We start from the raw sequence: 23,368 nt of genomic DNA on the forward strand, positions 1-23,368 counted from the left end.
GCTCCTGGGAGGAACCTGGGAGGAACCTGGGAGGAACCTGGGAGGGCGTTGCTTCTGGACCCAGGTGTTGCTGTAACGTGAGCCCAGGCTGACTCCCTGTGTGTCCCTGGCTGACCCGCTGCGGTGTGGTGTGAGGGCACATGCTGCTTGCCAGTCCTCCAGCACTAGTCCTCTGGCTGTCCTCAGTGGTGTTCTTACCCATGCTCAGCAAGGCCACAGGTGGTAACCCTGTGTTCTCCAGGGCACCGCTCTGAGTCTGCCGATGTACTTCCGAATGATGCAGGATCCCATTCACCTGACCTTGGTAAAGAAATGACTTCAGTTAAACGGGAAAGTTATGTGACGCCCCTTGTCACATAACTCTGAGCAGTTTCAGTGGTTGTTAAGTGTGCTGCCAGGGGTGTTGGATGAATGCTTTGTAGCTCTGGACAGGGCAGAGTGCACAGTTGAACTTGAGAATAAAATATTAATTTTGGCATGTGTGTCGAACTCTAGTTGTAGTCAGAGCTAAGTATGAAATGACTTAGGGGATTCCCCTGAGCCCCCCATCAGGGGCATGGGAATGAGTTCACTCTTCTTGTTTCTGGAAGTTGGAAAACATCTTACCTTGCCCAGTTTCTACCAGGACCTGGTCCTGACCTTGGCTTATCCCTGCTTCTCCAGAAAGCAGGGCCTCACAGCAGTCAGTGCTCTCCAAGGATACACGTGGACACTTCTCTGGTTCCTCAAGGTCAGGTGCAGCCTAGTGGCTCAAGAGCTTATTGCCACATCCCTGTTTGTTTTTTGAGTACGTCCTCTGAGACTGTCCCTGCTAGAGGCAGGGTCCAAAGATCCCCCAGTGGGGAAGGAGCACTTGTGGGCAGTCACTTCAGTGGGGTGATGAAACCCAGGAAGGGGGCACGTAAGTGAAGCCAGCGTCTCCACTGTGCTGGTGCTTGAGGAGAGCCGGCGTGCTCTCAGTGCGCTCCTAACCTTGTCTCCTCCCAGTCAGTGGGGGACTGGGGCAGTTTCAGGGCAGCAGTGGGCATCAGGGCAGAAAGGCAGGTAGCTGTTGGTCAGTGAGGGCTGTAGGTGCTGGCTGAGAAGTTTGACCCTTTCCGGAAAATGAGTAGGTAAGTCTCACTTAAGAGACTTTAGAAAGGTCTTACTGTGAACACATGGGAGGCCCCTGGAGGACTCAGAGCAGGACGGTGGCTGAGCCAGCTGGGCGTCATGAGAGTGGAGGAGGTGTGAGGCAGGCTGGGCTGCAGCCTGGACCAGTGGTGCTGCTGTCCTCGATGAGGGACTTGTCCTGTGGATGTGCTGTAGGACATCAGAGCGGTGCCTCCAGGTAGACAGGCGCAGACGCAGCTCTAAGAGTAGCCCGGGGTGTCATTCAGGGTATCAGCACCTGTGTGTCTTTTGAAGCCAAATGTGGGTGAGGTCGTTCAGGAAGAGGATGAGGACTGAGGAGAAGATGGCCGTGAAGCCCCAAGTGGCAGCCCTGCATGGGGGTGCGGCACGGTGAACAGCAGGAGCCCAGGAAGGGGACCGAGAAGGAGTTGTAAGGGAAGGAGGCCTGGGCCACTTCTGAGGACCAAGGGTCCAAGGCATAAGCACTGTGGAGGAGACAGGCAGGGTGTGGGCAGATCTACAGCCTGGGGTTCTGGCATGACCAGGCCAGTGCTGGGCAGAGACCTGACTGTAGGGCTTGGGTACAGGTGGTATCGAGACTCAGACTGCCAGGCGGCCAAGAGGGCATGACAGGGAAGGGTTGACAGTGACAACATCTGCATGGGGCAGCTGAGGGACAGTGCTGAAGGGTGATGACCATTGGTCCTGTGGAAGTCCTTGCTTGTGAATCCTGCAAGAAACCATTGCCTGAGGAGATGAGCATTCAGGGTCTGACCAGCTGTAGGTTTTCTCATGCCTGGCTGGTCCTGGTCCCTGGCTGGCGGGGCCCCAGTGCCACTGTCATTCATTCTGAAACAGCAGGGCCTCCTGAGTGAGGGGCCGTGCAGACAGTCGTGTCACCACAGGGTCAGCAGGAAGAATGGGTGCTCCCCTCAACCAGGATGGACAAGCCCATTGTTTGTCCTGTGGAAACATGTCATTTCATTGCCTTTCTTTTCTCCACAGCTTACGCTTATTCCAGAAGTTTGACACCTTCCGAATTCTGGTTTGTGGTGGGGATGGCAGTGTTGGCTGGGTCCTCTCCGAAATTGACAGCCTCAACCTTCATAAACAGGTACCTGGACATGAGTGAGCTCAGCCTGGGCCGAGGGCTGCCAAAGTTAGAGAGCGGCCCTGCTGTCTCACTGTGTGCCATCGCAGGTGCCTGCTTTCTGGCAGGGAATGGCAGAGGTTTGGAAGGTCATGCAGTTTGGAGAAGGGAGAGCTGGTCAGAGCCCCCGTGCATGAAGAACGTTGCCTCAGGTCCCAGGCGGGAGGGCTCTGGGGCTGTTGTCCCCTGTGCCCCCTGGGCTCTTCACTGGGTGCTTTTGTGACTTGATGCCTCTGGCTCTGGAAGAGGGGAGGAAGTACATTTCAGCTTATCAAGTCAGAGTTAGGGACTTAGTTTTTTGGTATTGAGATTATTTTAAAAAATAGACTTTCTTGATTGCACATTAAGAGAATGTTCACTGTGTTCTTTGGATTTTCACTCCCAGCCGCACCCTTCCCTTAGTAATTAATCACTATTCAGATTGCTGTCACTGTCTTGCAGGCTTGTATCAATTTGTAAAGCAAGATATAAACACAGTTGTAAATGGACCCCCATTATTCCTGCTGGCTCTTACTGCAGGCTTAGCATCAGCGTGTGGCAGGCATCTGTGGCTCTGCTCTGGCCAGCAGCTCTCGTAGCGTCCACTGGATGGAGCTGGGCCCGAACTTATCAGCTCAGTGCCCCCATCAGTGGAGCTCAGAGCTCTTCACAACCAGGCTGGAGAAGCCATGTTCGCTTCCTGAGTGTTTCCTCTGAACTTAAACGGTGGTGTGGGGGGTTAACGGACCCCTCCACTAGGGTGCACCAGTTCACCTTCCCGGTGCAGCATACATCTCTACTTTTCCATATGTGCTCATATAGCTTAGCTTTTCAAGTTTTGCCCAAACGAGTAAACAAGAAATCTGATTTTTATTTCTTCAAGTCAAACCTTGTCTCAACTGACTACGAAGTTTTAAGTGAGCCACCTGTTTGTGCTTTTCCTCATTTTCTCTTGAGGTGTTCATTTTATTTTTTAAATTGATGTCTAAGGGTTATTGTTTTATTAACTCTGTGTCTGTCATTGAAGATTTTTTTACCCTTGTGGGTCATTTGTTATCAATGTACTTGTTTTTCTTTTTTTATTGTTTTGGTCTTTACGATTTTTGTCCTTTGTCATATCAGTATACCTGACCATACTTCAAGGTTATTCACATAGTCATTGATTTTGTTTTATATCATGTTTATATGGCCCTTTAAAAAATTTAGAAGCTGGGCATGGTGGTGCATGCCAGTAATCCCAGTGACTTGTGAGACTCAGGCAGGAAGATTGCAAGTTCAAGACTGGCCTCAGCTGGTCTCAAAATTAAAAATAAACTAAAAAATTGAAGTCTGTGTGACTTCAGTGCATTTTCCAGTGATTTTTGTGTTCTCCACCCAGCTCTACTGGCTCAGTGATACTTATGGGTGGGTGTTGTTAGTACCTAACTCCAGGTTGGGGTGAGGAGGGTCTTTTTTACTTTATTTTTTATTGGTGCATTATAGTTGTACATAATTGTGGTATTTGTTGTTACATATTCATACATGCACACAATGTAATTATATAATTAGGCTAATATTATTCCTCAGGACTTCTCCCCTCCCTCCCCTCCTTCTACCCTGGTCCCTTTCCTCTGCTGTACTGATCTTTGCTGGATTTTCATGAGACCCTTGCCCCCACATTTCTTTTCCTCTTTCTTCTCTAACTTCTCATGTGAGAGAAAACATGTGACCCTTAACCTTCTGAGTTTGACTCATTTTGATTAACACAATGTTCTCAAGTTTCATCTATTTTTCTGCAAATTATGTAATTTCACTTTTCTTTATGACTGAATAAAACTCCACTATGTATATATACCACATTTTCTTTATCCATTTATCTGTTGATGGACACCTAGGCTGGTTCCATAGTTTGATTATTGTGAGCTGAGCTGCTATAAACATGGGTATACATGTATCATTCTAGTAAGATGACTTTAATTCTTTGGAATACTAAGAAGTGGTAGAGCTAGATCATATGATAATTCCCTGCCTAGTCTTTTGAGGAACCACCATACTAATTTCCATAGCAATTGTTCTAATTTATAGTCTTAGTGTAAACATGTTCCTTTTTCTCCATGTCCTCTGCAGCATTTGTTATTATTTGTGTTCTTGATGACTGCCATTGTGACTGCTACGAGATGAGAGCTTAGCGTAGTTTTCATTTGCATTTTCCTAATTGCTGATGATGTTGAACATTTTTTTCATATATTTGTTGGTCATGGGTATTTTTTCTTCTGAGAAGTGTCTGTTTAGTTCATTTGTCTGTTTATTAGTTGATTTTTTTTTGTCATTAAGTTTTTTTAGTTCTTATATATTCTGGGCATTACTCCTCTGTCAGAAGAGTAGCTCGCAAAGATTTTCTCCTGTGTTCTCTCTTCACGTTCCTAATTGTTCTCTTTGCTTTGCAGAGGCTTTTTAATTTGATGCCATATCATTTATTAACTCTTGGCATTATTTGTTGAGCTTTAGGGGTCCTCTTGAGAAAGTCAATGCCTGTGCCCATATGTTGACCCTATGTTCTCTTCTAGGAGTTGTGCAGTTTCTGTTCTGATTCTGAGGTCTTGGAACCATTTTGAGTTGGTTTTTGTGCAGGATGAGAGAAAAGGGTCTGGTTTCATTCTTCTATACAAGGATAACAAGTTTCCCAGCACAATTTGTTAAAAGAGGCTGTCTTTTCCCCAGCGTACGTTTTTGGCAGTGATGAGGGAGGATCTTTTTTTTTTTTTTTTTTTTTTTTTTTGCGGTGCTGGGGATCAAACCCAGGGCCTTGTAGCTTGCAAGGCAGGCACTCTGCCAACTGAGCTATCTCCCCAGCCCCATGAGGGAGGATCTTAACCATGCAGTGCACAACCAAACTGGGCTGTCGCTCAGGAAGGAGACACAGCGCCTCTTAGTGGCGAGACTGGAGCAGTTCACTCATTTTTGTGGATTTCGCGGGTTATGGACAAGTTTTCTGTTGCTAGTTAGGCAGAGTGAAACCTGTGGATTATTTCCATCTGTTCAGCCTGGTTCTGTGAACACCTGACGGCTCTGATCTCTCTGTAACCTTTGATGTTCTTGCCGTGGTTTCTCCGGACCCCACACCCTGTGGTACTGCTTCTCCTGACTCCCTTTACTCGCCGTGTCACCAGAGCCCTGTGTGGCCTCTCCTTATTTTCACACTCTCCTGCAGAGGAAGACTCAGTCACCTGAAGGAGTTTTGTCTACCCTGGAGAAGTTCTGGCCTCTCTGGATGTCTTGGTGCTGTAGGTGTCCAGTCCCACCTTATTCTCAGCCCCTGCCCCACCCACATGCCTTTCTTTGGAGTCTGAAAACACTGTCCACCCAGGTGTTCAAGCAGAAGTTTGAAAGTTTTTCCTTACTCTTTGGTCCCCCTCCCTCCCTATTTCTAGCCACCTGATGGGTATATTCCACCAATCCCAACCCTGCTGTCTTCTCCCTGGTCTAGGCCACCTGTGTGCACTGCTGGGTTCCTGCCAAGCCCCTGCCTCCATCTGGGGATAGCTCACCTGGGCTGTCCTCCCTGGGTGGTTGTACGTGTCCCTCCTCAGCTTCTGTGACGGGCAGAGTCCAGCATAACAGCAGAGCTCATCAAGGCCCTTGATTTTGATCCTTCTTGCTTTCCCTACCCCTCTTCCCTCATCGTCTTCCTCTGTGTTGTGCTCTGACTTGCACTTCTCAGGTGTGTCACCTCACCTCCTGGAACACCCTCTGTGCCTGTGCTGCCTGTCTTTTCCTGTGGGGCTCCAGGAGGCCCATAGCTCCTGCTGGGCACCCTCAGTGCCCAGTTCTTTCCATCTGTGGGTCCTTGCGTGTTCATTACTCCTCCTGCATGGCCACACTGTGCTCTTGGTGAGGCGGGACCTTCTTCTGTGCTGCTGTCCCTGCAGGCCAGCAGGGCCTCATGCACAGACACGGGTGTGAGCAGATCCGGAACCATGCAGTGCTCGGGGAGTGCAGGTGGTAGTCCTGGCTTCAGGACTTACACCCCAGGCTCTGACGACTCTGACTGGTCACTGTGTTACCAGAGAGCTGTGGGGCAGCCAGCATTTTGGAGACCCCTTAAGTGCTGACCTGGATGGAAGGGCTTTGATCTGGGATGGGATTGCCAGGTGTAGGCTGAGGCTTTGGGGAATGGCAGTACAGATTCAGACTGGGTCCAGAGTGTCCATTTTGTGGGTGGTTCTGGCACGTTTTGGAGATAGGACTTGAAAGCCACTGGAGATGATTTTAGGGCTGAGGATTGATGGTAGTGATGTTTTGGAGGGTAAGTTTGGCATTTGTGAATAAAGTGCTGTAGTGGTTGGAGTGACAGGTGGGGAGTTATAGACCAGCCCCTAGGATGTGGTCACAGCATTGCAACTGGGAATGAAGGAATTGTACAAACTGAGGCCCTAGAGGGTTGATTGTCAAGATACGGCAATGGCCAGAGCCAACCCTAGCATCTGCTGTTGGATCCTAACGACCATATGTCCTCTCCAGTGGCCTCTGCCAAGAAGGTTCAGGCCTTACACTTCAGAGCAGATCTTTCCCTACTTCATGTGGCCATCACCGTAGGCCTCAGGGAGGGCAGTTGATTTTGTTGGAAGGAAATGCATGGGAGGAAGATGAATTTTGTTAACAAGTGTCTGAGTGTCTTCTGTGCTGTTTTTGCTCAGTGTCAGCTGGGAGTGCTGCCCCTGGGGACAGGAAACGACCTGGCCCGAGTACTTGGCTGGGGCTCAGCCTGTGACGATGATACCCAGCTTCCGCAGATCCTGGCAAAGCTGGAGAGGGCCAGCACTAAGATGCTGGACAGGTGAGTGGGGCACGCCAGTGCTGTGTGGGCTGAAGCTGTTCTGAGAAGCAGGCACCTTGAGTACGACTCCTGTCCTGGGGCCTGTGTAGGCAGTGCACCTCTGGCGTGGTTTGCATGTTGGACCTGAGCGTGTATTCCTTTTCTGATAGTTTTTGGGTTTTGGTTATTTGAAAAGATAGAAACAAACAACGCAGGTTAAGAAGCATGTCCCAGATGATGAGGTCTCCTTCTGAGACCATGCCTTTGTCTGTCATGGAGTCAGAGGAGCCACCTCTGGTCTTCTGCTCTGGCCCAGGATCTGTGACTGCTGGCAAAGTGCTGCTGGGCATGTATCTGAGCAGTTCCATTTTCCTGTGCTCCTTTCCCAGAAGAGCACGTTTTGGGCAAGTATCCTATAGTGCTTAAAGATACATTGGCCTCCTTGAGTGGGTTGTTTCTAGTTATGTGGACAGCATCCCACTGCCCATGTGCCTGTGTCCTTTGCTGTCAGTGAAAATGCTCCTGCTCACTCCAGGACCCTGGAGGTCTGGATGGCCTTCCTGATAGGAAGCGCTGTGGGCCTGGGTTCCTGTGGCACGCTCATCCTCACTGGGCAGGCGACCTGCCAGCTGAGCAAGTTTTAGCTTTCTGAAGGAGGGAGAGTTCATTCCTCCTAGCAGCAGCACCTTATCTTCAGGGCTGTTTATGGAAGACATTTCCCCTCTCTGTGGAGCTGTAGTGCCATGTTGGTTGGAGAGAGGAGACATCTGTTCTCAGGCATATGAAGAGCTGAGTTATAGATGTGGCATCAAGACGGAGGGCTTAAAAGTGAGGTCAAAAACAGGACTGAGATCAAGTGACAGGCCATGGAATGCAGGGGAGTGCAGGGTCTGCGTGGGCAGTTGCATGTCCTTGGGGGCTGGCAGGTGCCTGGCTGAGCTGATGGTGCCTGTGCAGGTGGAGCATCATGGCGCACGAGACCAAACTCCCTCGGCAGGCCTCTTCCTCCACCGTCACTGAAGACCTCAGTGAGGATTCCGAGGTATTGCCACCAGCTCTTTTTTGCGGGGCCGGATGGTGGGTGCTGGGATGGGACCTAGGTCCTCTTACATGCTAGGTAGTGCTTCACCATTGAGCTCCACCCCAGCCTGCGATCACTCTTTAGATCTCCCGGTCTTCACACGGCCAGCATTTTGAATGGTCTCCCTTGCCTCTCCCTTGCTGGGTCTGTCATAGCTGAACTGCAGGCTGGGTGGGTTCTCACTCTTGGGCTTCATGACTGTTTAGGGGTTTCCTGGGGTTATCACCAAGGTTGAGGTGGGAGGGGCTTCCCAGTGACCTTGCCCTGTGCCTTCCTGCTCCTGGGTGCATTCTGTGAGCTCCTTAGCACCCTGTGCACCATCTGTACTTGTTCCCTCCCCTGTGCAGCTGTCCGCCAGCCTGGACTACCCAGTCCCCTCCTGCCTCGTTTCCAGCAGCCCCCAAGCTCCAGTTCCTGCTTCACCCCTTTCCTCTGTGGATGTCTGCAGCCACCCTTAGTTCACCTACCCTGGTTCAGAATCAAGTTCTTTTTGCTCAGTGGATGTTATGGTTGTGATTTAGCTCTAAGTTCCCTAAGGACATAGACTTTGGCTTCTTTAGTTTATGTCCCGCACTGATGCAGTTCTGTGCACACAACTGTGCTTATCCTGCTGGGCAGGCTCTGCTAACTGATGTGAGAAGGACTCTGCCCGGTAGTGTGCCAACGGCTGTAGAAAGAGTTGAGCTTTTGCCACGTGGTCAGGGCAGCGGTTGACAAACAGTGCTGTAGGCCAGAGTGTCCAGGCCTGTTTTGACAGGTCTTCACAAGCCAAGAGTGACTTGTCTGGCTAGCAGTGAGGCTTGCTGGCTCTGGGGCAGGACCAGGGGAGCAGGTATAACACAGGTTGGCATTTCTGTGTCATTGGCAAAGACTAGTGGCATTCACACCACATAGAAAACATGGGCTTCTGCTCTGAATGGAACCTAAACCAGGAACCACTATCACTGGGTCACTGCAGACAGAAGGGGTGACAGACTAAGGACCCTGCACAGTCCAGGTTTAGATCTCATACTAAAGAAGCAGGAGAATCTGTCTTTTGACAGATTTTGTTCAGAACTGGCTTTTAGTTTGTCCACAGCTTGATGAATCTTCTGAAGTCTCTTACAGAATCCTGGCCAACTCAGACTAGTGTTTGAAGTGAGTTGAGGCTGTAGCAGGGTGAGGCGGGTAGGGGGAGTTACCTTTCCAGACCTTGCTACCAGGGGAGTGGAAGAGTCCTGTGACCCAGGGTCATGGTTGGGGTTCTCAGATGATCATGGAGGCTGACAGACCCTATTTGGGGGTGATCGTAGGTACAGCAGATTCTCTTCTATGAAGACTCAGTCGCAGCCCATCTTTCTAAAATCCTGACCTCAGATCAGCACTCAGTGGTCATCTCATCAGCCAAGTGAGTACTTGGCGTTGGGGAGGCAGGGCCTCAACCAAGGTGGCACTGAGTTCCAACACAGCCGCCTTCCTATCTTTCCCTGCTCCCCAGAGTGCTTTGCGAGACAGTGAAGGACTTTGTGGCTCGGGTGGGCAAGGCCTACGAGAAGACAACTGAGAACTCAGAGGAGTCAGAGGTCATGGCCAAGAAGGTCTGTTCCTGGGCACAGGGTGGGAGGGGCATCCAGACATGAGGAGCTTGTGTTCCATGCCAGTCCCTCCCGTCTAGTGCTCTGTCCTGAAAGAGAAGTTGGACTCTCTCCTGAAGACCTTGGATGATGAGTCTCAGGCCTCGTCCTCTCTGCCCAACCCGCCCCCGACCATTGCTGAGGAGGCTGAAGATGGGGACGGGTCGGGCAGTGTCTGTGGCTCCACTGGGGACCGCCTGGTAGGCTCGGCATGTCCTGCCCGGCCACAGATCTTCCGGCCTCGGGAGCAGCTCATGCTGAGAGCCAACAGCCTGAAGAAAGCGATTCGCCAGATCATAGAACACACAGAGAAAGGTACTGGGCCTCTTCGTGGCTGGTGGCTGTCTGCAGGCATGCTCTGGGCGCCCCGAGAGTTCCCTGAGCGTGCTGTTGGACAGGAGGGCCACACTGCAGCGACCGGTGCCCACCCACTCGTCCCCCGACACACCCACGCCTGCTCGCAGGCTGGCTGCCCTCGCTGGCCTCAGCACTCCCAGAAGCCAGGTCGCACTGCCGCCCCTTCTCCGCCTCCTGCCCAACCCTCCCCACCTCCACTTGAGCAGACCCATGGCCATGACCCATGACCCACACCCACGCACTGTGCCCATGCCTGCCCACCCTCCTGGCTGACGTCCAGGCGGGTCCTCTGCTAGCTCGCCTCCCACTCTGTGGTCTGTAGCCACAGGGTCCTTCTCCCCAGCCATCAGCTCAGAGGTCTAGGTGCCACAGAACTAACTGCTTGGGACCAGGCGAAAGGTGGGTGTGGTGGGGCTTCGGGGTCTGACCATTAGCGAGGACACCTGCGGGGAGGAGCTGGACCCTGTAGCCCCAGCTGCGTGTCACTGCCGCTGCGCTCACTTGTGCTCAGTGGCAGCGCTCTCTCTCTGCCTAGCTGTGGATGAACAGAACGCCCAGACCCAGGAGCAGGCGGGCTTCGTGCTGGGCCTCCCCGAGGCAGAAGAGAAGAGGGACTCAAGGACAGATGGCAGAGTGTGCCCACCACTGGCCCACAGCGAGAGCTGCGGGATCCTCAAGGGGAGGAGCCACCGCAAAGGTACGTCCCTGCCGCAGGCAGGCTTTGATTTTGATCATACTTGCCCGATTGCCGTGGGGAGCTTTAGGGGCCTTTCTCCTAATAGCTTTGGCCACTTGACCCTCTGAGAATTCATGACCATGGCCCATGTGAGCGTCATCTGTGTGTGCTCCTGACGTGTGGCCTTTCTAGAGGATGCTGCTGGAACCTGCAGGTCTGGGGGAGGCCTCCTGCCACAGGGAAGGGCCTGCCTTGCCAAGGAGCAGCTGGGATCTGCCCTGGCCTTCCCAAGGCCTGACTGCGTCCCACGGGCCACTCGGACAGAACTGTGTCTGGCAGGGCTGGGATCCTTGCTCCTCATGGAACAGACCCCAGCACGGGCTCCTCCTGTTGGGGAGCCCTCCTCCCCGCCAGCTGGCCAGCACTGAGGGATCTGCTCAGTCAGTGCCTGTGAACATTGGTGGTTAATACTCAACTCCGCCTGTGTGCGGGCTGCACCCTCAAACCACGGCTGGGCCAGCCCATCTCAGTGCTGCTGTCCCCCATTTCTGTCACCCTCAGGACGAATCCAGGCCCTTGGCATGCTGTGCCAGTTCTCACGCAGGGACTTCCTCCTTTGTCTTGTGCTTTGTCCATGGGGCTGACTGGTGGTTTGTAGCTCTCCCGCTTCCTGCAGCCCTCACACCTGTCCTTTCACCCACGGCCCCTAGGAGTTGAGCTGCATTCTATTCTGGACAGTCTAAGGGTGTCTGCATTGGTTTACAGCATCCAGATCCCCGTGTGAGAAGCTGATGAGCAAAGGAGGTGTGTCCCTGGGCAGCTCTGCCTCTCTGCCTCCCCAGGCAGCAAGCCGGGATGGCCTGCCTGCGCTGAGCACCAAGATCCTGTTCCCAAGTGAGTGCTGTCACCTCCACCTGCCTGGGCGACGGGCTTGGAAGCATTTGCTACCAGTGGCTTGGATTTGTCACTTTGCTGGGTACTGGATTTGTCAGAAGGAATAAGACAGCATCACTGGCCACGGAGAGCTTATAGGTCCTTGAAAAGGTAGACACAGAACTTCAAAGTTTATATGACTATGAAAAATGCCCTTTTTAACAAAAGGCAGGTGGAGCCCAAATAACTGCCCAGGTAACTCCTACTACTGACCTGCCTCCAGCCCCCAGGAAGACATCCTTTAGAGGTCTCGTAGGTGTTGGTGTCTGTGGCCCCACATGTCCATTTATGCAAGGTAAACATCAGAAGATAATGGTGGTTTTTGACCCATGAATTGTCACGGTTTGTTTGTATTGAATTATAACAACATTCTGCAGAATGTGTCCTTGACAAGGCAGAGACCCAAGTTGCTCTCGTCTGCCGCTCTGGCCAGCACCCTTCCTCTCTCTCTCGCAGGTGTTCGGGCCGGGATGTCTGGTTCCTTGCCTGGGGGCTCTGTCATCAGTCGCTTATTAATCAATGCTGACCCCTTTAATGCTGAACCAGAAAACCTGTGAGTATGAGCCGCACCAGGGCATCTTGTTAAAAGAATGCTGAAGCGCGAGAGGTGATCTCAGAATTAACTGGAGAGTTTCACAAGCCGCTGCCTGGCTGGGCCTTTGGTTGGTGTGAGCTGGTGAGGAAAACCCAGAGGCTGGCAGCCGAGAGAGGTGGAGGGCAGGGCCTCCCCTGGTTCTGTCTCCGCCCTGCGACACAAGGGGCCACGCGCTCCACCACTTGCTGGTGACCTTCGGGGCTCTCGTAGGCCACCCACTCCCGCTGGAGTTGACTCAGTGCTTGTTCTCCCTGGTCGCCCGGTTGTCATGCTCTGGTGCCTGCTGGCCCCCGTAGTCTCGTCTCTCCTCCCACGTGCTCCTCCCTCCTGCTGATCCACCCATCCACTGCCCCAGTCAGCGGCTCAGACTCCAAGAAGAAGACTGTCTTGCTCTTAGGCTTTGAAAAGGATTGGGTTGCTGCCACGTGGGGACGTGGCCTTCTTGCTCTGCCCAGGTTCTGAGGCAGTGAGCACATCTGCAGATCTGTACAGGGGAACCTTCTCGTCCATTAGAGACCAGTGAAGAGAGATGGTCTTTTAAAAACTGAAGAAGTCTTCTAGCTTCTCTTTCTTGTTGCTCATGGCAGGCTCTGGGCGGCTGGGTGCTGGTGGCATTTGGCCACAGGTTGCCAACAGATAGTGTCTGCATGCTTCAGAGGCTCTGTGGTTGGGGGAGGTGGCCTTCAGACACCAGGCGCCAGCCAGTGGCCTGTTACCCTATTCCTGCTCCCGCTTTGGGTGTCTTCAGACCTGAGCCTTCAGTCAAGGCCAGAGCTACGTTCCCTCTGGAGCCACACTCTTAGAGCCTTGAACCTCATCTGATACCATGGAGTCCTGGGTCTGTGCAGGTCACACAGCTTGGCTGCCCCCACTCTGCCTCCGCCAGGCCTCTGGAGCCCCACCGGGACCATCTACTTGCCCCTTTCCTTTTCTCCGGGCCCTTTTTTCCCTGAGTTAGTTCTCTTTTCCCCGAGTTAGGTCTCTTTTCCCCAGGACCTATGAATACCGTCAGCCAGAAAATGTTTTGGTTCCAGAGCTTTGCTCTCAGCCAGCTATTAGGCACTTGGATTACATGTGTCCTCAGAAGACTCACATGTGGTGATTAGTTTTCAGATCAGGCTGCAAGAAGATGTTAAGCTAAACTGTATTAGAATTTGGGCCAAACAGTGTTCCCAGGTGTCCTCTCCATGGTGAGTTTATGTGGGGACTGCAGCACACTCCTCACCACCCCCTCCTGCTGTATCCTCAGTGGGAGGGACGGGTGCGCCTCCTCTCACCTCCCTCCTAGAGGTGAACCCTGGGTGACTGGGGGCTGTAGAGGAGCTCAGCCATGCCGGCATCCTGCTGAGCACAGAGGCAGGGCCTCTGATGGGTTGGCTGCGAGGCTGAAGATGAGCCTCATCAACAGAACTCCCAGGGAGGGAGGCTTTCGGCCCGAGTCGAGTTCCTTTTCAGTTTGGAGACTGCTTCGACAGTCTTGGGTGTTGGGGAAGCATTAAGCCCAGGTTTCAGAGGTGTGCCATGGAAGATTTCAGTTTTGATGGTGCTGGTGCAGCTGCTGGGGAATAGGAGGGCAGCTCCTCCGAAGGGCAGACTGAGTCATCCTGTGACCAGCAGCGTAAACCCCAGAGAGCTGAAAACTCAGGCTGCGCCTGTCTTGTGTACAGACACCCACAAGTAATAACCGGAAGGTGGAACCACTCAGATGCCATCACCCCACGGAGAAATAAACTGGCATCTCCACACGGTGGAATATCATTCTGCAGTAAAAGTACACGCAGGCCACGTGTTTTATTACGTGGTAGGCACAGCCACCTAGACAGCAGATGAGTGGCTTCGAGGGGCTAGGGAGGATGGGGAGTTGGAACCATTGGTTAAGGATGTGACTTCTTTCTGAGGTGATGACATGCTCTAACATTGCAGAAATGGTTTTAAAATCTGTGTATGTACTAAAACCCCCTGAATCCTATACTTCAGGTAGGTGACTACGTGATAGCAAAGCTCTTACTGGGTAGGGAGCGGGGAGCAAACCTGGTTTGGGTTCATTTGGCTCTGGGGAAGAAGTGTGCAGAGCTCGGAGTTTACGGCACAAGCCCGCCAGGCTGCGCCGTGGCCCTGACCCTTGCCCGCCCTTGCAGGGAGTGCTACACGGAGAAGTGTGTCATGAACAACTACTTTGGCATCGGCCTGGACGCGAAGATCTCCCTGGACTTCAACAACAAGCGCGACGAGCACCCGGAGAAGTGCAGGTGGGTGCAGCCTCACACGCCCTCTGTCCTCGGCATCCTTGCGTCTCCTCCTTCCAGATGGCAGGTGGCTCCTGAGGCAGCGGGGCTTGGTTGGTGCGGAATGCCAAGGAGAAGACGGACACGGAGCCTGGCTGCCTCTTTGTCAGAAGCAAAGGTGTAGGACGCAGTCAGCAGTCCAGGGCTGGCCGGGGTGGGCCCTGGTGGGGTGGGACAAGCCTGGACACTACAGTGGAGGCAGGTGGCATGAGCTCGTGGGAAGCCGAGCTCCCTGGCAGGCCTCCCGTGCCTCCTGCTCACCCGGGCACAGGGAGGGTGCAGGGGTGTGGGACGTGAAGGCTGCTTTCTCCTTCCTGTTATTCTGCGTTTTCTGTGGTAAGCATGAAGAAAATCATGGTGTATAAAATTTTGGGGAGGTTTGTTTGTTTACTTTCTTGATAAAGTGTCATTATTTAGTACGATTCCCTGTTGGTAATTGTATTTCCTTTCTTTTTGGTGCCAGGGATTGAACCCAGGGGTGCTTACCCACTGAGCCACGTCCCCAGCCCGTTTTATTTTTTATTTAGAGACAGGGTCTTGCTGAGTTACTTAGGGCCTCACTAAGTTGCTGAGGCTGGCTTTGAACTCGGGAGCCTCCTGCCTCAGCCTCCCAAGCCACTGGGATCACAGGCGTGCATCACCGCTGGTGACTATTACTTCAGGCGTATCTGTGTCCTGCCTTCAGGTGTTTTTGCTGCAGTTTTTGAGCCCGGCTGCTTTGTGACCAGGTGCATCTCCCAGCCTTTGCAGCAGAGGCTGGCTACCTATTGAAGGAAACCCTGACCCCCTCATGGCTTGGCCTCTGTTCTAGGAGTCGGACCAAGAACATGATGTGGTATGGAGTCCTGGGCACCAAGGAGCTGCTGCACAGAACCTACAGGAACCTGGAGCAGAAGGTCTTGCTGGAGGTGAGGGAGCCCTGCCTCTGCTGCACCCTGCCCCAGCTGCTGGTCTTCTCTGCAGCATGCGCAGACCCAGCCAGGCCACGCCCCCTTGGCCTGTGCGGTGCTGCTGCAGGAGAACCAGCTCATGCCAAGCATTTCTCTCTTCTCCCCGCCTATGTTTCTGCTGCTCAGTGTGATGGTCGACCGATTCCCCTCCCCAGTCTTCAGGGAATTGCTGTCCTCAACATTCCCAGCTATGCTGGAGGGACCAACTTCTGGGGGGGCACCAAGGAGGATGATGTACGTATGGGGTGCAGGGCCGGTGGGGCCGCCAGAGGGGAGTGAGGTGCCCTCTCAGGGCTTGACGGTGTGCAGGGTGGAGGGCCAGGCTCGCTGTCTGCAGGGCAGGCTGAGGCCTGAGGGAGGACTGGAGACGGCCAAGTTGGGTGGGCAGCAGGCAGAGGGAATGTTGTATGTGGAGGCTCAGAGGCAAGAGGAGACCAGGGTGTGGAGGGGTGGAGGAAGGCCCCCGAGGCCGCAGTGTGCAGCAAGTGTATGGAAAGGGACAAGGGATCTGCATGGGCCTGGGCCTGGGTTGCACAGGGCTGGCAAGCTAGGGGAGAATTCCGGGGGAAGGCATTGGCAAGTTTTAACCAGGCAAATGTCTTTGTCCATAATCACCAAGAGAATAACCAGCATTTATGCACTCCTAACACATGCGGGCCTGTGTTCTCGGAACTCCACACATGTTAATTTGTTCAGCCTTGTAGCAGCCCCTTGAGGAGTGTGCCAGTATCGCCCCCTCTGACAGATGAGGAAACTGAGGAAGGCCAGAGTTGAGGAACTTGCCCCAGGTCTCACGATAATAAGCGACAAGTGTGGGGTTTGGCCCCAGGAGGCTGACTTCCAGCTAGGTCATGGAAACTGTGCAATGCACTTACTTCTGCTACTGCAGCACCTGTGGGCCTTGGCCTGCCTGCCTGTCACTGGCACAGCAGCTGATGTGAGGGGCTGCCTGAGTAGGGGGCACGGGAGTGGTGGGGACCGAGGTCAGCCCTCACACGGCCTTTCAGACTTTTGCAGCTCCATCATTTGATGACAAGATTTTGGAGGTGGTCGCCGTGTTTGGCAGCATGCAGATGGCTGTGTCTCGTGTAATTAAGCTGCAGCACCATCGAATTGCCCAGGTACTGGCCAGGATCCTCAAGGCCTGGCTGGCTCCCTCCTGGGGCTCACATCTGTTGGCAGAGGCAGGCCTTGGCCTAGAACTCCCTGGATTCACTCGGGTCTGGAGCCCAGGAGAAGAGGTTGCTTTCCCAGGACCTTGTGGCAGCCTCTGCCCTGGGCTCTGGATGACACTTCTTCCTGGGCCAGAACCCTTCCCACCAGCTGCATTTGACAGTTAGACTCTCAACATAAAAACCCCAAAGCGTGTGCCCTGCCTGAGCACTCTGCTGTTCAGGTAGATCCTGAGGTAGAGCAGACTCTGGCTGAACTCTGCCCACACCTGTGGGAACAGCCCAAGGGGGTGTTTCCATCTGAGGCCCAGATTGGGAGGGGAGACAGACCGGGGCTTCTATGACTCCATTCTGACAGTGGTGGTGGGCCGGGAAGGGTCTGTCTCCCTGTGGTCTTGGGAGCCACTCTTGTTATACAGAAGTGTTGCAGGAGGTGCACTGGCCGGGGTGGGGTGTGGCTCGGTAGTGGAGCACCTGCCTAGCATGCACATGGCCCTGGGCTCAATCCCTAGCACCACAGGCCAGAAAAACAAAATGAATCTCACTGGCCTAAATAAACCCCATGCTGGGATCCGCTGGCGTCTTCTGCACTACGTCTGTCCCCAATCCTAGTCTGCTTAAAAGTTCACATTTTTAAGTTTTGGGCCACATTTTTCTTGAAAGTTTTTGAAAAGGGTGTTTTCATCCATTCGGTGACTTTGCTCTGGGGGTGTTGGCACCTGGCGGGGGCCTGTGACTCCCTGCTCCCCACCCAGACTGACGCCCATGTCCGCGTACCAGTGTCTCCTGCACTGACTAATCCCAAAAGCTCATCAGTCTCAGGGAGGGGAACTTGGGGTGGGTCGGGCAGCAGAGCTGAGGAGATCAGCCCCTTTGGCCCTCATAGCAAAATGGTTGACTGTGGGAGCCGTGTCCCCCTGCGGTGGTGGGTGGGAGTCCTGAGGGGAAGGGACCCAGGCCTATGGAGTAGTAGGAAGGCCCCAGTGGTGCCTCGAGGCCTCTGGAGGTCATGGCTTAGCACACAGCTGACCCCTCTGCTGTTGGCCCAGTGTCGCACCGTGAAGATATCCATCCTGGGGGACGAGGGGGTACCCGTGCAGGTGGACGGAGAGGCCTGGATCCAGCCCCCTGGGTACATTCGGATTATCCACAAGAACCGGGCGCAGACACTGACCAGAGACAGGGTAAGAAGAGCTGCTTGCAGGGCCCTGTGGCGGGCGTTCCAGGCTCACTGTGAGCTTACCTGTGCACTCTTAAAAGAGGAGCCGGAGAGCCTCGTGTCTTGTTCTAGAATTTTGACATGAAAATGAACCTAACAAGGAGTAGTTTCTGGGACGTGGCCTCCCTCGCCCGCCCCTCTCCTAGTTCCTGTGGACATCCGGTGGCGCGTGTCTTGGTTAGGTGTGTGCTCTCCACTTGAGGCGTGGTGGAGGTGTGAGTCTGCCTCTCGCGTCCTAGGCCTTTGAGAACACGCTGAAGTCCTGGGAGGACAAGCAGAAGTGTGAGCTGTCCCGCCCACCGTCTTTCTCGCTGCACCCAGAGACCCTGCCTGAGGAGGAGGCCACCCACATGGATCAGTTTGGGCAGGCGGCGGGGGTCCTCATCCACAGGTGGGCTCTGCTCGACTCTCCTGCAGGCTCACAGACTGGGGAGCTTCTGCGGGCTTTTTCACTGGCCTGCATCACCCACGAAGGCCGGCGGCCTTGTTGAGGACTCTGCAGTGCTGCGCTTTAGGTGGTCAGGGCGCGTGCTCCCGGGCCTCTCCCTGCACTGCCATGTTCCTTTGGGTCCCCCTCAGTCTCCCAAGGTGCCTCTGGCTATGCCTTCCCTGTCTTCCTTTGAGCCCTGCACTCGGGGCTGCGTGCTCAGCCAGTGGTCAGGCCAGGATCCTCCCTTCAGAGGCGGCTCTGGTCCCTGCAGGGCCTTCCTGTGTGGGTCTGCGTGCTAGCCTGCTGCCTCCGTGCTGTTTACAAGGTCTGAGCCTCATCTGTGCGTTTTCCTCACTGGAAAGCTAGGGTCTGGTTGTCACACTTCCTTTTTAAACTGTCTGCTGTTGGCTGTTGATCTGGAGGCAGTTGGCAAGGTTTTCCTGTGCCAGTGTCCATGCCTGTGTGTGGTGGCACAGCTGAGCCACAGGCCCCGCTGGCCTGCCCTGGCCCTGCACGCTGCTCTCTGGGCGCCCTGGGCTATGTTCATACCAGTCTGCAGAGGGCCGTCCTGCCGGGGCCTTGAGTGTGCTGTGTTTCTCCTCCTCGCCAGCATTCGGGAGGTAGCTCAGTGCCACCGGGACGTGGAGCAGGAACTCGCTCATGCTGTCAACGCCAGCTCCAAGGCCATGGACCGAGTGTATGGCAAGCCCAGAGTTGCCGAGGTACTGGTCTTCCCGGGTCTGGCGTCCTGGCCTCCGGAGCCCGCGACCTTCCTCAGGGGTGTGTGTTTTGGTTCCTCTCAGGGACTGAACAGCAGCTTTGTCCTGGAGATGGTGAATAACATCAGGGCTCTGCGCAGTGAGACGGAGCTGCTGTTGGCCGGGAGGATGGCCCTGGTGAGCTGATGCGGGGCGGGGCGGGCAGCAGGGCTCTGACTGGATGTGAGGTGACCGTTATCTTCAGAGCACCGGGCATTGAGGGTTGTGTTCTTAGTCCAGGGCTCCCAGCCTTAAAAGGGAAGGGCCTCTGAGGTCAGCACTGGGACCCTGGCAACCCCTCAGCCAAGTCACCTGCAGCATGGCAGAGAGCCTGCGGCAGATGAACAGGGTGCTTCCCCTGGGCCCCGTGGGTACCGAGCCCTGCCTCCCTCATGTGCTGGGGACAGGCCTCCCCGACCAGCCCTGGGGCAGTCTGATACAGAAGCTAGGTCAGGGACGGCCAGCCTCCTTGGAGTGAAAGGAGGACGTCGTGGCAGGGCTTGCGGGGGTGCCCAGCTAGTGTCCGTCTCCACTCTCCACCTCCACCGTGCTGCCCTGGGCGTCCCACTGCTGGCTGGTTGCTCCCTGTCTTCCTGCAGTGGCACAGGTCTGCGTTCCTGCCCTTCTGAGGAGGGGGCCCAAAGAGGAGCCTGCGGGTCGGGGGCCAGTCCTGCGCAGGGTGCCTGGCTTCCTGTCACCAGAGCAGGGCCGCCCTCTCACTCCACGATGTTGGCGGGAAGGGAGGTTCTGGGGTTGCCCTGCACCTGGGGCTTCATTTCTGGAACGCTGCAGGGGCCGCGCTGGCTCTGGTGTCTCACTGTGGCCGACAGCTGTGTCTCTCTTCCTGCCGGAGCAGCAGCTGGACCCGCCTCAGAAGGAGCGGCTGGGTGCTGCTCTCGCCGAGATGGACCGACAACTCGGGAAGCTGGCAGATACGCCCTGGCTCTGCCAGCCCTCTGAGCCTGGTGACGAAGAGGTATGCGCCCTGGGGCTTGGGTCTGGTGCCCGCTGGACGCGCAGCACTCTGGCCCCTTCAGCTTTGGGATTGAGAGTGCCCGGATCTCCGGCCTCTGATTGCTGTCCTTGAGACTTCCTTTCCTGGCAGGGGGAGACTGTGTGCCTAGGAATGAGCCAGGGTTGGGATTGAGAGAGACTCTGCTGTTCTCTAGAATAGCAGTGGGAGTGGCTGGGCAGTATGTAGGACCAAGACGGAGCCCGGCCCCATTTGGCGGGGTGGAGATGCATGGTGGATGAACGGCAGCTTCGGCTGGCGATGTGACTCAGTGTTGAGTCCTTATGTGGCATGTGCAGGGCCCTGGGTTCTGTCCCCAGCGCTGGGGGGAGAAAGGAGAAAAGTCGCAGCTGCATGGAATTTCCTTGTTGACAGGGACATGTTGGTATTTCCACTTGCACTTTTCTCCTGTGCACACTCTGAGACTCCAGGATGGATGGGACCCCCAGGGCATTCAGTGCCTGGTGTGGAGTCACCCTGTCCAGCAGGGAGAGCAGGGGAAAGGGTCAGGAGAGGGCAGCTGCCCTCCTCTCAGAGGCAGACTAGGGGGCGGAGGAAGGACCCCCGGGAGACACACAGCTGGCAGGCTCGAACTCGGACACCCGCGCCAGCCGTGTCTGTTGGGGTCTGCTGGCCGCAGGGGTGTGAGGGAGCAGAGCAGGGGGCGCCCCTCTTAGTCGCAGGCCTCCGTAGCACGTGCAGACCCTTCAGGGAAGTGAACTCGGAGGCCGTGGGGCAGTTTGCAAACCCAGCACCTTAGGAACAGAGGTGTTTTGGTATAAAAGGAAAAAGCAGGCTCATCAAAATTGGTTAAATAGTTCATTGTGACTGTGATAAAAATTTTCCCTTAAAATTTCTAAGATGATTATGTAGAATATTCAATAGTGGCCCTAAAAGTGATCAAAGCACATGCAATTCCTCATCTTACGACAGAAGAAAGTTATAAACAATGTTCTTGCCTTTGGTATTGGAGAGATGTAGTCAGTCATGTTTTAAAAACTTACAAGATGGGGCTGGGACTGTGGCTTAGTGGTAGAGCACTTGCCTAGCATGTGAGGCACTTGGTTTGATCCTCAGCACTGCATAAAAAATAAAGGCATGCTGTCAATCTACAACTACAAAAAAAAAAAGAAAAATAAACAAACAAAAAAAACAAACCCTTAAAGGTAGTTTTTAATAGAATTAAGATTTATGTCTTTTCAGATAAACATAAGACAGAAGCTGGGTGTAGTGGTGCATGCTTGTAATTCCAGTGGCTCAGGAGGCTGAGGTAGGAGGATCACAAGTTCATAGCCAGCCTCAGCAACTAAATGAGGTCCTAAGTAACTTAGCAAGACCCTGTCTCAAAATAAAATATAAAAAGGACTGGGGATGTGGTTCAGTGGTTAAGTACCCCTGGGTTCAATCCCTGGTTCCAACAAAAGAAAACACAGGACAGAAATAATAACACTCTTAAATTATAAAAGAAAAGAAGGGACTAACCAGGATGTAGCTAATAGCATAGAAATAAGAAGATAGAAATCTCAAAGCAGATTATCCTCAGATGGTGTTCAGTAGAAACCCAGCCACATGTTCTCATGGCCTGTTTTCTTTCCTGTGCCCTGATTAAAAAAAATCTCATGACAGATTAAAATGAAATAGTTTTGAGAAAGCACTGTAAAATAATCCAATGACAGTACACACGTTCCTGACCTACGATGGGGCTGTGCTCCCAGTGCACTCGTTGTTGAAAACGGCTTGGAAGTGCACTGGAAACCCCTGCCCCCCTGCCAGACGGGCTCAGCTCCGCCTGCCTTAAATGTGCTCGAACGTGGCAGTTGGGGACATGGCCTCCTGTGACGTCTCTTTGCGGTCCAGGGTTAGCCATCTCATGAAATGAACACTTTCCTGAATGTAAAAATGGAATGGTGGAGGGGCACCCCCGGACCCCACCATGAAGTTGGAAAATGTAGGCCTACTGATTGTAAGTTGGGGGCTGTGTGTATTGATGCCGCAGTAGAATTTTGATCTAAGACAGTAGTAAGAAGATCACTTTATATTGGAAAAATGTGATATTATGTAGTTATGGACTTAACTCTACTTATGATTATAGTAGTCATAAAATGTGCTATCAGCATCTAAATGAGTTCTTTAGAAGTATATTTTTTATTTCTAGTGTATGGGATTTCTCTAATTATGTTTTTGTTGTTAATTTCTAGCATTATTTCACTGTGCTTGGAGACACATTCTGTGTTGCTCATTCTTCAGAACTTATTGTGACTTGCCCAGTGGTCCAGAAGGTGGTTGGCTGTAAATGAGCCTTGTGTGCACTTGTGCTATTTACATTGTCAAGTTCTTACTGACACTTTTTCTATACACACACACACATTTTGGTACTTGGGGTTGAACTCAGGGGTGTTTTACATTGAGCTTACTTCCTAGCCATTTTATTTTTTTATTTTGAGACACAGTCTTGCTAAGTTTCTGAGGCTGGCTTTGAACTTGCAATCCTCTTGCGTTGGTCTCCTGAGTTGCTGGGATTACAGGTGTGTGGTGTGTGCCACTGCGCCCGGCTGAATTTTTTTTTTTTTTTTTTTACCAATTACTATATAACTTTTACGAGAATTATAGATGTTTTTCAATTTTTCTGGTTCTGTGCATATTTACAGTATGTGTTTTTGAGTCTATGGTATTGGGTGCACGTAGGTTTTGTCATTGTGTAAGGACCCTTTTAATCTGCAAGTCTGTTTGCTTGGTACATTCTCTTCCATGCTTGTACTCTCAAGCTTTATTTGGGGTATCTCTCTTGTAAATAGCTCTGTGTGTCCCTGGGGATACCCTGTAGAGGAATGGCTGCTGCTGGCCGCAAGACAAGGACCCTGCCTCTCCATGGCTCTGCTGCTCACCACCCGCTGCCCCCCACTCCAGCATAGGTAGTGCACCCCCAGGAGGGGCGGCAGGATGCAGGAGGAGCCTCGTCAGAAGGACAGTGACGACACTGAGAGTCAAAGCCCCGTGGTCCAACACAGAAGACTGGCTGAAGGGTTTATCTTAACCATCTTCACAGAATGGCGTGTAGAGATATTTAATATTTAGACGAGAAATGTTGATGTTATAAAAGTAAAAAAAGTAGAATATAAAAATAGATATGACAATGTGATCGCTTTTAAAACACTTAATAGACATTAAAACCAACAGTATATATGAGAACAAATTAGGGGATAAAACCAAATGAAAGAAGGAGGTGTCTCTTCCTCACATGCCCTTCCTC

At 53.2% G+C, this 23,368-nt stretch overlaps 1 protein-coding gene across 2 annotated transcripts in view; it reads left to right on the forward strand.

The window, feature by feature from the left end:
* Dgkd (diacylglycerol kinase delta) overlaps window positions 1–23,368 on the forward strand; it is an 85,826-nt gene that overhangs the window by 58,226 nt on the left and 4,232 nt on the right. For both annotated transcript variants that reach the window (XM_047546365.1, XM_047546367.1), the window contains 18 exons: window positions 2,119–2,227; window positions 6,919–7,058; window positions 7,995–8,079; window positions 9,411–9,505; window positions 9,596–9,695; window positions 9,773–10,046; window positions 10,624–10,785; window positions 11,530–11,658; window positions 12,154–12,250; window positions 14,431–14,541; window positions 15,389–15,485; window positions 15,654–15,761; window positions 16,535–16,648; window positions 17,749–17,883; window positions 18,158–18,309; window positions 18,959–19,070; window positions 19,152–19,244; window positions 19,963–20,082. In XM_047546365.1, coding sequence (XP_047402321.1) covers window positions 2,119–2,227; window positions 6,919–7,058; window positions 7,995–8,079; window positions 9,411–9,505; window positions 9,596–9,695; window positions 9,773–10,046; window positions 10,624–10,785; window positions 11,530–11,658; window positions 12,154–12,250; window positions 14,431–14,541; window positions 15,389–15,485; window positions 15,654–15,761; window positions 16,535–16,648; window positions 17,749–17,883; window positions 18,158–18,309; window positions 18,959–19,070; window positions 19,152–19,244; window positions 19,963–20,082 — 2,233 coding nt within the window. The remainder of the gene's footprint in view (window positions 1–2,118; window positions 2,228–6,918; window positions 7,059–7,994; window positions 8,080–9,410; window positions 9,506–9,595; window positions 9,696–9,772; window positions 10,047–10,623; window positions 10,786–11,529; window positions 11,659–12,153; window positions 12,251–14,430; window positions 14,542–15,388; window positions 15,486–15,653; window positions 15,762–16,534; window positions 16,649–17,748; window positions 17,884–18,157; window positions 18,310–18,958; window positions 19,071–19,151; window positions 19,245–19,962; window positions 20,083–23,368) is intronic.

The sequence above is a fragment of the Sciurus carolinensis genome, chromosome 3 (assembly GCF_902686445.1).
Source record: "Sciurus carolinensis chromosome 3, mSciCar1.2, whole genome shotgun sequence".
NCBI lineage: Eukaryota > Metazoa > Chordata > Mammalia > Rodentia > Sciuridae > Sciurus > Sciurus carolinensis.